This window comes from Myxine glutinosa, chromosome 11 (genome assembly GCF_964187855.1).
Source record: "Myxine glutinosa chromosome 11, kmMyxGlut1.1, whole genome shotgun sequence".
Lineage (NCBI taxonomy): Eukaryota > Metazoa > Chordata > Myxini > Myxiniformes > Myxinidae > Myxine > Myxine glutinosa.
In genome coordinates this window covers 111,558,847-111,572,434 of record NC_136271.1, presented here as the reverse complement: position 1 = coordinate 111,572,434, position 13,588 = coordinate 111,558,847, and the positions used below count along the sequence as shown (strand labels likewise).

Sequence of the window (13,588 nt, the reverse complement as noted above, 5' to 3'; positions counted from 1 at the left end):
GTGAGGTGTGCTACCAACGAATGTGTGCCAAAGTGTTCGGTGGTCAGGTGTGTGACCAAGGCTGTGAGTGGAATGAGTGTACCTGGGTGTGTAAGGAAAGGTACGAGGAGCATGGGCACGGCTGGATGTGTGAGCAAGGAACGGGCTGCGGGGTGTAAGAATCCAGGTGAAGCATCGACGGTAACCAGGTTAGAGGTTAGGTCGACTTTTAGCCGAAGCGGGCCCTCGGTGCGTGCTGGGCCTCGCTTTGAACGGCCGCGTCCGTGCTCCACTAGGCGGAGCGGGCAGCCCGATAGAAAGGGTCGTCATGGCGACCACTTTTTGTTGAGGCAGTCCGGCAGGTCGAGATCGGGACATTGGATGGCTCCACGCCGAGATGGTGCGTGGGATCTCGGCCCGGGTAAGCCCCCGTCCCTGCACCGAGTGCCGGACGCATCCAGCCGCTGGCACCAAACAACCCGCATTCATGGCTTGGCTTTACGAAGCCGGGCTTTGGACAGGAATTGGCGCACCGAGAGGCATTAGTAAGTAGACGGGTTATGAGGATAGTGTTTTGGCCCCAAAATTAGAGAAAAACAAAATTTGATGATTGGCAAGGGATTGGCAGTAGTGATTGGCAGATGATGGGCAGTGATTGGCAAAATTTTTGATTTATTGAAATTTGATGTGCAAAATTGGTAGTGAGCGATGGGCCCGGTGGGTAAGGGGGGCATCCCTGCCACCCTTCCCATAGTGGGGCAAATGCGCAATAGCTTATGGGGTGTATGGCAGTGAAAACTAGCCCGGGTGGGTTAGGTTATATTGATAGGGATCGAGCGAAGATGACAGTAGGTAACGCTAAGTTTAGTTAGTGACTGATACCTGTAGTGGGGACGCAGGTAGATTAGTATGGATGATAATGACGAGGGAGCGCAATAGTTTAAAGGGACGACCGGGAAGCGCAAGTTTCAGAAGGGAGTAGTTAGCTGAGATGATGCCGTGTGTGTGAGAATTGAACAGGTGTGATTGCACAGGTGTGCAACTGGACAGGTGTGTGGAGCAGTGTATGAGTAATGAGTGTGTGGATCAGCGCGAATGCGCTTGGGGAGAGAAGGGTGCAGGTGGCACCAGGTGTGAGAGCACAGGTGTGCAAGTACAGGTGTGTGGAGAGAGTGGGAGTAAGTGGTACGGAGTGGTGTGCATGGTGCGAAGGTGTGGATGGGGGAAGAGTGGACCCCTTTCACGAGTACCCGGGGCGGGTAGTGTAAGTGTTAGGTAGAGGGTATAGGTAAATTGTGGTTGGATATTGGCATTTGTGGTGCGGTTGCAGAATGGTATTGTGGATGGGTGCATTAGTGTTGTGGAAATGGCTGGGCGTGTAGCCTGTTAGTGTGTGTAGTTGGTTGGGCACTCCACCACTGTGAGGATGTCGGCCAGGTGAGGCCGCAGGTGGGCTCTGGGAGCCGGTAGTTGTGAGTGGGTGCCTGAGGATCCCGGGTGTGGATCGGGCAGCCCAGTGCCAGAGAGGGCACCGAGTGGGGAGAGCGCCAGAGGGCCTTCCCCAGGTAGTTAGGTTAGGGTAAGGAGCAGGTAAGCTCGGAGGCAACTGCAGTGGTGGAGGTGTGCAGGTGGGTAGACCCACTGGGAGAGGTACACGCCACAGCCCAGAAATTGTGCGAGGGCACCGGGAGATGAATCGGGGGAGTGAGACCCCAAATTGAAAAGCACCACAGTTTGGCCAATGGGAATTGGTTTTTAGAACCCATAGTGTAAGAGGGCCAATGGTTTGGCCGGAGAAAGACCCCGGGTAGTGTAAAGTTGTTAAAGTCATTTAGGAAATAGTTAGGATTGATGAACCTGTCGCACCATACGCAGCCACTTACCTGTGGTGATGATGATGACTCCACACCTGTGTTTTCTTTGTTTTGTTGCAGGAAATGAGATTGCTGTGGATTGGTTAGACGCATCATGACGTGGATGAGACATTGGGGTGATTCCATCTCTCCCTCCCTAGGAGGGACTGATGATGAATTGGTAATGGCAAATTTTGATGTTCAGTTGGAGATGGCAAATTTTGATGAGAGTTGAAAATGGCAAATTTGATTGGTTAGGAGGGAGAGAAGACGAATTTGGTTTATGGGAGGAACGGGGAAGACAGTAGGGATGTTTGTTGATTTGTAAAGTAGATGTTTATGGGTAGTGTTGTGTTTTGTGGATACAGTAAGGGGTAAGGGAGGGGCCATGTAGGTTACCTGGTGGGGGGGGGGGGGGGCGTACGGTAGGAACGTACCTGTCTCACCTGGTTCCCATGTGCCCCCAGTGTGCATTACCTTGCATTGCGTGCACTTTTGCGCCCTTACCACCTTACTCACTTGTCTGCTTCTTTTGTCTCCCACCTCCGAGGATCTGGCTTTGGGGTAGAGAGAGAGGAGAGAGAGGTGCTGGCTTCGCAGTTGTGGGCCTGCACTTTCGCTGTTTGCTGCCTGGATCGATACACCATATGGACCGCAATGTTTGTGGCCACCCACCATGGACCGCAGCTCTTTTGCGGCCAAGCACCACCCGTGGATGGACCTATGGGTCAACGTGGCACCTATGCCAAACAGGTGAACCACTCTTAGTTGGCCCCTGACGGCCACAATAAAGAAATGGACGCGGTTGGCGCCTTTCTTTATTTTTGAAAGAAGTAAGAAGGCCAAGTGCACCACACGAAGGCAAGACCAGCGGCAGAACATCGGCCGGCTGCGACACCACACAATGATTTATAGACACTTTATTGGTGCACCGGATGGTGCTGACTGTACATGAGGGGGTGGTGCTTTTCGTGCTGGAAAAGGGTGCTCTGCACGTTATTAAAGGCCGTAGGCCACAGAGCACTCGTGGGTTGGTGTATCGATGCTGGCATGCGTGCTCTCTCTATGCATAACATCTGCATGTGTTCCTCCAAAAACAGGTCCTGGATCGTAGTGTAAATAGCATCGTAGTCTTGTAAATAATGCTCCCTACCGGCTGTATGTTTAGTTTGCGAATTCTTTCCGGATTCGGTTATCCTGTGGGTGTGTTTCTGTGAGGAGAAGGGTGCAACGTCGCAGGGGGACATATTTACTCATTTGTGAATATCTGTAAAACTGTCGCACTCAGGGTAGAGTTAATAGTAGAGGGAACTACATCTGAGTGCCACACTAAAATAGGTAAAAATTTATCGGGTCGGGCCGCCCCGAGGGTAGAGAAGGGTGCAATGTTGCGAATATGGAATTTGGCCTCCATATCCGCTTGTAAATATTCCCCTATTTCCCCAATACTCCCCAACTATCCCCAATCCCCCATTCCCTAGTCCCATTGTCTGTAAACAACACTCTGTAGAACCGACCTTCCCCTTTTTCCCCCATTAAATGTCGTGCCCAGGTCCACCGCATCTCACGTAGACAACTTTCGGACATCTTGCTAGTTATTCTTAGTCTATGTCAGTTAAGGACTCGTTTCCATTAATTCTGACTCTTCGTTGCACCAGAATGTGATTATATGGCACCAGTAGTGAGTTTAGGACCTTCCCTTACCTCCTCCCATCTTCTTCCCCAAACAACAACAACAACAACAACTACAGCAACAACAACAACTACAGCTACAACAACAACTACAACAACGGCGCGCGGGGGGAGTGTGCGTCCTCACACCGGCTCGGTTAGCCGCCATGACCATGCGCTCCACGGGGTTACCACGAAGGGGCTCCCTGTCAGCCCCTCGTCAAGGGTGGAGCCGGTAACCCCCCCGCACGCACCCAATGAGAAGCAACGAGCCGATTCCATCTGGGGCGGAGCTAACGAGCCGAGGGCGTGTCACTCCCCGCCGGATATACGCGGCCACGTACCGGACGTGACGTCAGATGCGCCCCGAGCTTGAAGAGGAAGAACCAGTCGTGACCTCCGAGCGCTGTGACCTCCCTGCATCTACTGGACCGTACAGTACCCTGTCCTTGAGCCAAGAGTGCACCTTGAGCCATCGATACCCGCTTTCCTTGCCATCAATCCCCGTGTGAGTCAGCCTTGTCCCGTTTATCTGTCGTCTGTTGGGGTTAATATAAGTGTGTCTAAGTGCCTGTCTTTCTATGATGTCCCTCTTGTAGTTGTAATCTAACCTTCCGCCTTAATATAACCTCCTCCGGAGGTCTTGAGAACTGAACCCTTGGTGTCGTGTCATTTGAATCCCAGCCGTGGTTGTCCTTTTCCTTTATTGACCTAGCGTAGCGCGACTCGGCAACGTTCGAGTATAATCGGGTAACTTGTGCAGACGTGGTCATACCAAACCGCTCGGTAAACCAACATCCACCACCGCGTCTGTAACAATATACACATTAGCTCCATTATATTGAGATTATACCAATCTGTTACATAGACCTGTGAATGCAATGACAAAACCAATACTGTATGTTATTTAAATCGTGAAAGATATTTCATAAGAAAGAAAGTTTACATCGAATTTTTTTTTTTATTCACGGCAGATATCGCTTGGTTGGTGGGTGTTTAGGTTCAGGTCGACCAATTACAATACAATGAAAGGAGGAAACATCCAGAAACTTTCCAGCACAGAATTCCTCTTTTGGTAAACGGCTGCGGGTGTGCGTTTTTTAAAATGGGCAGAAATCCCATCAATAGATCAATTGTGTTTGCACGCATGAAATGAACGACGCGAGGAAACGGGCTCGTTGCGTAAGACCATTACGATCTAATGGAAACAACATTGTTCGCAACTTGAGGCACATTATCCGCACAATAGCACAATGAAGGCCAAGCCTTCGTTTTGGTGCTATATTCTGCTCAAATACAATGACATTTGTAAACATATCAAGTCATCTATTTTACTTGACATTCAAATGTGAAAGAATGTGAAAAATGAATGTGGATATATTCTCACCGGCAAAATGAAAAAAATGAAAGGGCACATTGTATACATCGCTGGCATAGTAATTAAGCAACAAGATCAGAGAATAAACTGTATGCATGCCACGCAAAACACGTCCGTTAGTGCACGGGTACATTTCAGAACATTAGGAATAGAAACTGTACATCATTGAGCCCTCAATGCGAAGCCAAAAGACATTTCAAGCCAAAATTTTGTTTGGCTTTGACAGGAGTAAAATATGACGCAAGGTACCGGTAAATATAGATACCATCCATGAAGCACAAACTTGCACACCTCTAAATATAACCTCAACATACCTCAAAGGAATTGTAAATTAAACGTCTAAATTAATTAAACAAACAAGCAAACAGAGTGTGCGAGGAAAATTGAAGCACAAATAATCTAATGGGAGGAGGAAGATGAAAGACTTCACTTCAAATAAATGTGCCAATTTCACCTTCCCACCTATGTATGCAGTCAAGCACTCAAGCCATGCGGAGAATTTGTGTGTTAACCGCCAAGGTATGCAGACATCTGCCCAGAACATTGCATACCTGGGGTGGACCTTCAAAATGCAAAGTAGGTAATAAAGCTGAAGTTAGTCTTGGATACGCCCAGCCTCTAAATCTCTAAATGTAGCGATGAAATGCATTAACAAAAAAAAAATTATATATATATATATATATATATATATATATATATATACCAGTCATTATGCGACTTCATACCATCAGTGGGGAACTGCCAGTGACGTTCGCTCATTCGGTTGGCGAACCAAATTACAGGTACTAATATATATATGTATGTATATATATATATATATATATATATATATATATATATATATATATATATATATATATATATATATACATATATATATATATATATATATACATATATATATATATATATATATACATATATATATATATATATATATATATATATATACATTTATATATATATATATATATATATTACCATTACACTCTGAGGCATGCCCATGCACAGCACAGCATAAAACAAAGCAAGTAAGTAAATAACAAACAAAATAAACACTGTGTAAATTTACTGTCCGTAGAACACCGGGATTAGCACATTATCCAGCCAGGATTGACTCACCTGCAATGCTTGAATTCTTCTGGTGCCAAGCTTCGAGGACCAGCGTGAACGACCGCTGTGGACAACCGAGAGGAGGAAGAAGAGGGGGAGGAGAAAAAGAGACAGAGAAAGAGAATGGATAGATAGATGTGGAAACCAAAACAAAACTACAACAAGAGCCTCCATATGGTGTCACTGTGGATCACTACCCAAAAGGTGGCACAGTATCAAATTACAAGGTGGATTTGCAAGTTTCCATTAACACCACATAAGGAAAAACAATGAAGAATGACATATACATCCTTTTGTATTTTAGATATGTGATATTCCCATTTCACCATTATTCACATTTGCCCAGAGTGGGTTCGTATTGACAGATGACAGATTTGTAAACACTTGCACATTGACGTTGTGACAATTCCTTGCAGTGATGTGAATAATGCATACGAGTAGTTTCAACACAAGGCAATAACGTCCAAGCAGAAGTAGACGCTCGTGCTGCTTTCTGATATTGGACGTGAGATGTTTATTAATCAGCATTCTATTGAGAAAAGTTCCAAATTGAAATTTTTCTTGGCATGACATTATGTGGGGAAACTGTGTTAAACTTGCAGTTAAATTCTAGAAACTGAAAGAACCAAAATATGAAGCAAAGGTCAGTGTGTTAGGTGTCAGCATGTTGGATTTTAATTTCCTTTAGGATGTTAGATTATACCTGGCCAATGAAGCTGGAAATTCGTCATGCCAGTCATAACTACATTAGGGAGCAAAATGTCACATGAAACAGAAAACTTCATCTTACATGATTCGTATAATAATGAAGGTATATAATGTCAATGCCATTATTTCATTGCTGTATGAATATTCATCCATTCGATCAATGTATACTATTAATTAACAGTTCAATCACCTTCCCAATATTATGGTCACAGGACATTTTAAGTTCGAATTTCGCATTTTTGGTGTTGTACCAGGAAGCGATCCCAGAGTATGTGGTTATTTGCATTTGAAGATGCCACCAGCACCTCCTGCAAGGGTGCTGACCAACAGAGGATGCTTTTAATGCATCCACCCTGTCTAGGCATCAGACAGTTAACAAGGTTTGTTTATTTTTTGTTTGTTTCAATTTATTATTTTATTTTTTTATTTTTTAAATTGGCACCGGGGAAAAAGAGGTTAAAGTTAAAATGCAACTTTCAGAGAAAATATATTCTCTTTTTGGATTCATGATTGGAAGTTCAATTTTAATTGTGAGTTGAGATAAACTATTTGTTTAAAGTAAAGGAAATGATGATTGCAATAAACATCAATTACAATGAAATGCGGAGGAATTGAATGCATCTGATTTCGGCCTAGACTGGGGCCTGTAAATTAAGAAAAACATTCCTCACCTGTGGACTTGGTAGTCGCAAAAAATGCATGCTCATGATAATATCAACTGATAGCAAATTTCTATTTACTCCTTTACAAATTGTAACAAAACACAGTAAAGTTAAAAAGGGGTTCACGCTTTTGGGACTCACTATCTGCCATGATCTTTCCTGGGAAAACCACATTTCCAATCTGGCCTCCAAAGCCAGTCGCCGACTGGGCATCCTCCGTCGTGAGAAGACCTTCCTTGGCACACCTGAGCTCCTCACCACATACAAGGCTTTCATCCGCAGCTCAATGGAATACTGCTCTCCCCTCTGGGCTGGTGCTCCTGCCTCACACCTAGCTCGGCTTCACGCTGTTGAAACCAAAGCTTTCAGAATCATTGGAATCTCCTGCGATGAAGCCGATTGTGAGGGCCTTTCACTCACTCACCGCAGGTGGGTTGGTGGTCTTTCTGTCTTCTACCGACTCCTCTCTGGCCCAGCTCCCCCAGCTCTCTCTGGGCTCTGTCCCCCAAATAGTCCTTCAGGTCGCACGAGATCTGCCTGCAACCCTCTTATGGTTAAACTGCCAAAATCAAGACACTCTGCTCACCTTCACTCCTTCATTCCTCTTTTCTCCTGCCTCTGGAACAAACTCCCTCACTCTCTTCAATCCCACTCCTCCCTCCAGGTCTTTAAAACAGCTGTTCACCACCATCTCTTATCTTCCCCCATCCAAAACCTTGATCTTTTCTACCCCCGCTAATTTCACCCCAGATCCACTTTTTTGAAATACCGACTTCTTTCCTGGAAGTCCTTGCAGTGTCCGTGTGTTTTATACTTCTCCCACTCCCCCCCCCCCCCCCCATTCCCACGCATCCTCCCCCCAAAGCTCTCCCTCCCACAGATCTCCCGATGTCCCTGCTCTCAAATGTTGTGTTTGTGTGCTTCCCCTTCTCTCCCAATCTTGTCTACCGCTCCCCTTATTATATGTTTTATGTGTCTGTTTGATTTTTTGTGTGATAAATGTTAGCTCTTACGCGAGCCTCGACCTGTATACAAAAAAAAGAAAAGAAAGTTATCCATTGCCTTTTTGGGAAGAAAAAAACCCCGGGGGTATACAATAATCAGCTCCGTCTATCCGTTCGTCACGCTATCTCTTCCTAAACTGTTGGGCAGAAAATCACCAAACTTAGTAGTTATGATCAAAATATGGCACGAAGGTGCAGGAGCAGTATCACGTTTGGCCCCACCCCCTGGGGCAGGGTCAAAAGGTCAAATAGCAAAAAATGCAATTACGGGCACATCCTGAAACATTCTTCAATGAAACTTTTAGATGCGATCAGCATTGGGGGACGCATGAAATATGTAACCATTACCTGGATTTGACCCCCAGGTTCATGCCCCCTCAAAAAAACGAACTGAAAATTTGACATTGGGGCATTCCTGGTGGAACCGTTTGCCATGTTTCAACTTTACTTCAGGTGGGAAGCGTGGGATTTGTGATGGCATGCCATCGACAAACTCTAGTTATCTTTATGTTGAAGTAATGAATTTTTAAAAATTATGGGAACAATTTTTCAGTTGTAAAAGGCTGCTTGGTCACAGTCGATTTAAAACCATTCGAAGAAAAATGGCCACGAGAGAAAAAAAAGCAGAGAGGTACAAGACTTGGTCTGGAAACAACGTCGCAAGCATGAGAATAAATACAATAAAGCATACCAGAATGTCAACAAATTATACTGGCAGAAGATGAAAGAGCAAGCGACTGAAACTCAGAAGATTGCAAAAAGGAATGCTGCCTGGTTGCAAAAACAAAATGCGAAAGAAACTGCAAAGCAAAAGGCTCAACAACAAGAGAAGAGCATCGCTTCCTGGGCAGCACTTGGTAAGGAAGTATGCAAAGCAGCAGAAGCATTACCCCAATCAAGGAAAGGAAGAGCAGAGAGCGACTAAACTCGCAGCAGATACCCATGTGTCGCCCGAGAAAAGATAGTGGACGAAAATCCAAGGGCTGTAATGAAAGAGCATTCCTGAATAAAAAGGACAAAAAGGAAACATTAAGCCAGGAACCCATCTGTCATTTTGATTTATAATGAACATTTAAAATCCCATGGTGTCTTTCACCGAAAAGAATGGGCGTTATCGGTGGCACGCTGAACAAACCACAAATCCCTGCACTAACTGAAGAGTAGTTGATGCATCATGGAATGATCTCCCTAGAAACGTAGTGCCAGAAGAAACAGTAGATAGGTTTAAAGTGGAATTTGATGGGTATCTAGCTGCATTGGGGGTAGAGGCGTGCAGGACACAATTTGGGGCAATAGGTCGTTGAGCCAATGGACATCGATTACACATCACTTTGGTAAAAACATGACAAGTTAGACAATTTTTATTCCGGAATTCTCCTATCCAAAGTCAAGGCTCACTGCACACCTCAACTGGTTTGTTTCTCTCTTCTCTCTTCGATGGAATTACCTTCCAGAGGCTGTTCTGTCTCGGTCTTGCCTCCAGGGCTTCAAAAGCAAGCAGTGCACCGCCATCTCTGGCCATCCCAAATTCTGACCCATGATCTTTATTATCCTCATTAATCTTTCTTAACCCAACTATCTTGCTAGTTTCAGCCTTTCCTCCCATCTTCCCTCTCCATTTTTTGTTTGTTCAGTCCCTTGAGATTTTTCCCACCGACAGATCTACCATTCTCTCCCATGAGCCTCGTTCCTACACCGAAAAAAATATATTAAATGCATAATAATCTCTTCCTGTTAAATAAGCTTTCCTGTATGACACATCAACATTGTGAGGACACAGGAACAATGCACTCTCAAAGATCCATCACGTCACAAGGATCCGCTGCGTTTACTGGCAGACACGTAGCCTCTCCTCTGAGAAAAAGTGACGTCACCATTTTGATAATGTTCAGAATGTGTCATCTTGCTGTGAACAGCCAAGATTTGTAAAGAGGCGAAAGGTCGGATGCCTGCGGGTGGGTGCATGCCAAGCTTGAAATGATTACACCGTGCGATCAAAGGCTACGATGAACAATTACGTTTCCACCCAGATTTCACCTATTCCAACCAGATCTAATAATGCCTACTCCCCCTCAAATCGCTCCTCTGCCACCCCAACCCTCTCACCTCACCAACACCCCTCTCACCACTGTAAACCCCTTTCTGCCAGATTCAGTATTAACATTTTGTTTTTCATATAATCAATCACAATTTGAACTTTGGAGGGAAAAAAAAGGAAAAAAAAAGAATGTAATGGTATTTTTATTCATGCATTTCTGGTAGGTAGGATAGTCATGGTATTTTTTATCTTCTAAAAATAAATAAATAAAAAGGCAAAAACGCACTTGCAAGCCAATTGAATTGGGAAATGCAGTACAAGAATCATTTTCCAACGTGTTCGTGTATGCAAAAGGCCTAAAAGCATTGGCTAAACACGACCAAAGGGGGGTAAAAAAAGAAGAACCTCGTAAAGTAAAACAAAGTTTTAAATAGCATAGGATTTTGTAAACTGGAACCGCTTGGAATAATAATCCAGACTTGTTCAAAAACATTTCACCATTGTGTAATTAAAACAAAATAAAAATTAAATAAAAATGCTCAAAAACATTTCACCATTGTGTAATTAAAACAAAATAAAAATTAAATAAATATGCTCAAAAACATTTCACCATTGTGTAATTAAAACAAAATAAAAATTAAATAAAAATGCTCAAACAACAAACTTTTAAATTTCTGCATGATAAAGAGTGTCTACATGTTGGCAAGTTGATCCAACTTCTGAGCTGTCTAGCCTGGGTTCAAATCTCAACCCAGCTATAAACTGCCATCCTGCTGTCTCCCAGGCAGGCAGACCTTCAAATTCAATGGGTGCGCTGTCCCTCAGATGGACTTCAAACTGGGCCTCCAGTCTGCCGGCATTGAAGAACCCACGGTGTCCTTCACGAAGAGGTGAGTTATCATCGGTCGCCCGAACAAATTCCAAATTCCTTCTTCGACTGCAGGTAGCAAGTGGTCTGCTCTTCTTGGGAATTCCTTGACGCCAGGTTTACACCACTTGCTATTTCTGAATGTGGTTTCTGTCTGGATACCAGATTCTGACCCATCTTACTATAATTCACCAAATGTCCGTCCGTCTGTCCGGCTGTCTGCCCGTCCGTTCGAATGTACCGCTAAAACGGCTGAACTGATCGCAACGATATTTTGGGTGGGTAATTCTGGGATCTCCTGGAGTAAAATAGGGTATATTGTTTTTTCCAATTTCAGGTTTGGCCTCCAGCATTTTCAGGTTTGGACTCCCGCATAACGTTATTTTCCCGGGTGCCGCACAAACGGCTGCACCGATCGGACTCAGTGACCTCGGACAAAGACCTTTTATAAGGACATGGGTTGAATCCCTGCTTGAGAGAATGCCAACCCCCTCCCCGCCATCACGGTCGTCTCTCTATTCACAATCCCACGAGATATGTGGAAAGGACGACCCAAAACCAATTATCTTATTTTTGATTCGTATATAAACATCATTAAAAGTAAATAATTATCTCGGCCCAAGTTCAAACGACGTGAGTTTAATCTCGACATGAGAGAATTCCACATAGCTATTTGGGCAGTGAATACACTAACAGATCGCTGTCTCCATCGATCTTGCCAAGGCCGTAACACCTATCGGCCCAAAATCCTTTTAACTGTTGACTTGGTAGTTTTTACAATGAAGGAAACATTGACAATGTTATTAAAAGTTTATTTTGTGATTAATTTGTGATTGGAGTTATGTTGTTTGGAATGAAAAAAGAGATATCTAGTTCAAGTGAATGACGACATGCCGTGATGGTTTCTACTTTCTAAGCGTGAACTTCACGGATCGCCGTATCTTCATCTTCGTGAATGCAGATTCGCCACGGTCCCACGATCGATGTTTCTATATGTGAACATACCCGTTTGTTTGCGAATGGGTACGTTTTTCATGGAAGTCCTTCACAAACTTGCTGTCCATGTCTGACGTGCAACTGAGGGTGCTACAGGAATGTGGAATTTATTGGTTTCATGCTTTAGCATTCGCCGTATTTGCATTGCCTGTTTGATTCTGGCCTCCCACCTGTGCGTAGCACGGGTATCTCACTAGTAAAAAAAAATCACCAGGTGGTTTTCATGTTTAATGTGAGCAGGAGTCTTCTTTGGTTAAGAAGGGCAACTATCACATGAAGTGAAGGCTGGTCAAAGACTGTGCCAATGATCTGCCATTTTAAAGGAAATTCAAGGTGTAACTTGTTGTACACTGGGAAATTGAGGCAGGTTGCCAATAAGTCATGGTACTTGAGAAATTGGACTCATATTTGGATTTCAAGCAGTTTTTGGGTGGAAGAAAGGCTCATCCAAGAATATTTGAGAAATACATCTCATCAATGTCAACATAAAAAGGATAATCTTTTTTAAAGTCAAATTATGGAAATTTGTTTTACTGCTCCGTCTTCAGATAAACTGACCAACAATTTGAAACAGTCGAAATAAGAATGCCCATAGCAGGATGCAAGGGTACAAGCTATCAGGTGGAGGCCAATTTTTGACTCGGAAAACTGACAAACACAGGGATCCTTTCGAACTCCCAAATACCTGCAGGCATGACATACATACCACCAGCATCTCTGTGGACCCACCACAAAAATATCCTCAGTTTCCCAAGGTGCAAAGGTCGTTTCCACAGGTAAGGATGACATTCCAAAGACTATAACATTTTAGACAAGCCCAGGCCTGCCTGCAGAAAAGGCTAGGCCCAGAGGGGCAACCTCAGCAGTGCTGCATTACTGAAGTGAAGAGATGAAACTAGCAAAAGGCAAGGCAGGTACAAAATTCCAGGTACCTTGTATCACATTCTAATAATATATTGGCAACTTTCTTGTGGTGAGGTAAGTCTCCAACTACTGACTAAACCCGTTTTGATGACATGCAATGCAATCAGCTGACGACTAACCACACGACTTTACAGGGCCATGCAATCGATTTGCTTGCATTATTCGACAAGTATACCTGAAGAAAGGGCTCTATGCCAGGGGTCTTCATAGAGTGTGTTATGGTAAAGAAAGGAAACTCCCACCATAATGAAATTAATCAATACAGAAGGAAAGACACTGGTCGTCACTTAAAGTGAAGGCTGTCCCAGACACAAAAAGGAAAGAGCAATCCACCCCAGCAACCGACCACCACCGAGTCCTGCCATGAAACACCGACAGCAGCTGTCCCGAACTA

General features: G+C 44.2%; 1 protein-coding gene across 1 annotated transcript in view; it reads right to left on the bottom strand.

Moving 5' to 3' along the window:
* LOC137436991 (protein jagged-2) overlaps positions 1-13,588 on the bottom strand; it is a 140,500-nt gene that overhangs the window by 118,006 nt on the left and 8,906 nt on the right. Inside the window, exon 3 of the mRNA XM_078786995.1 lies at positions 6,004-6,058. Within this exon, the coding sequence (XP_078643121.1) occupies positions 6,004-6,058 (55 nt within the window). The remainder of the gene's footprint in view (positions 1-6,003; positions 6,059-13,588) is intronic.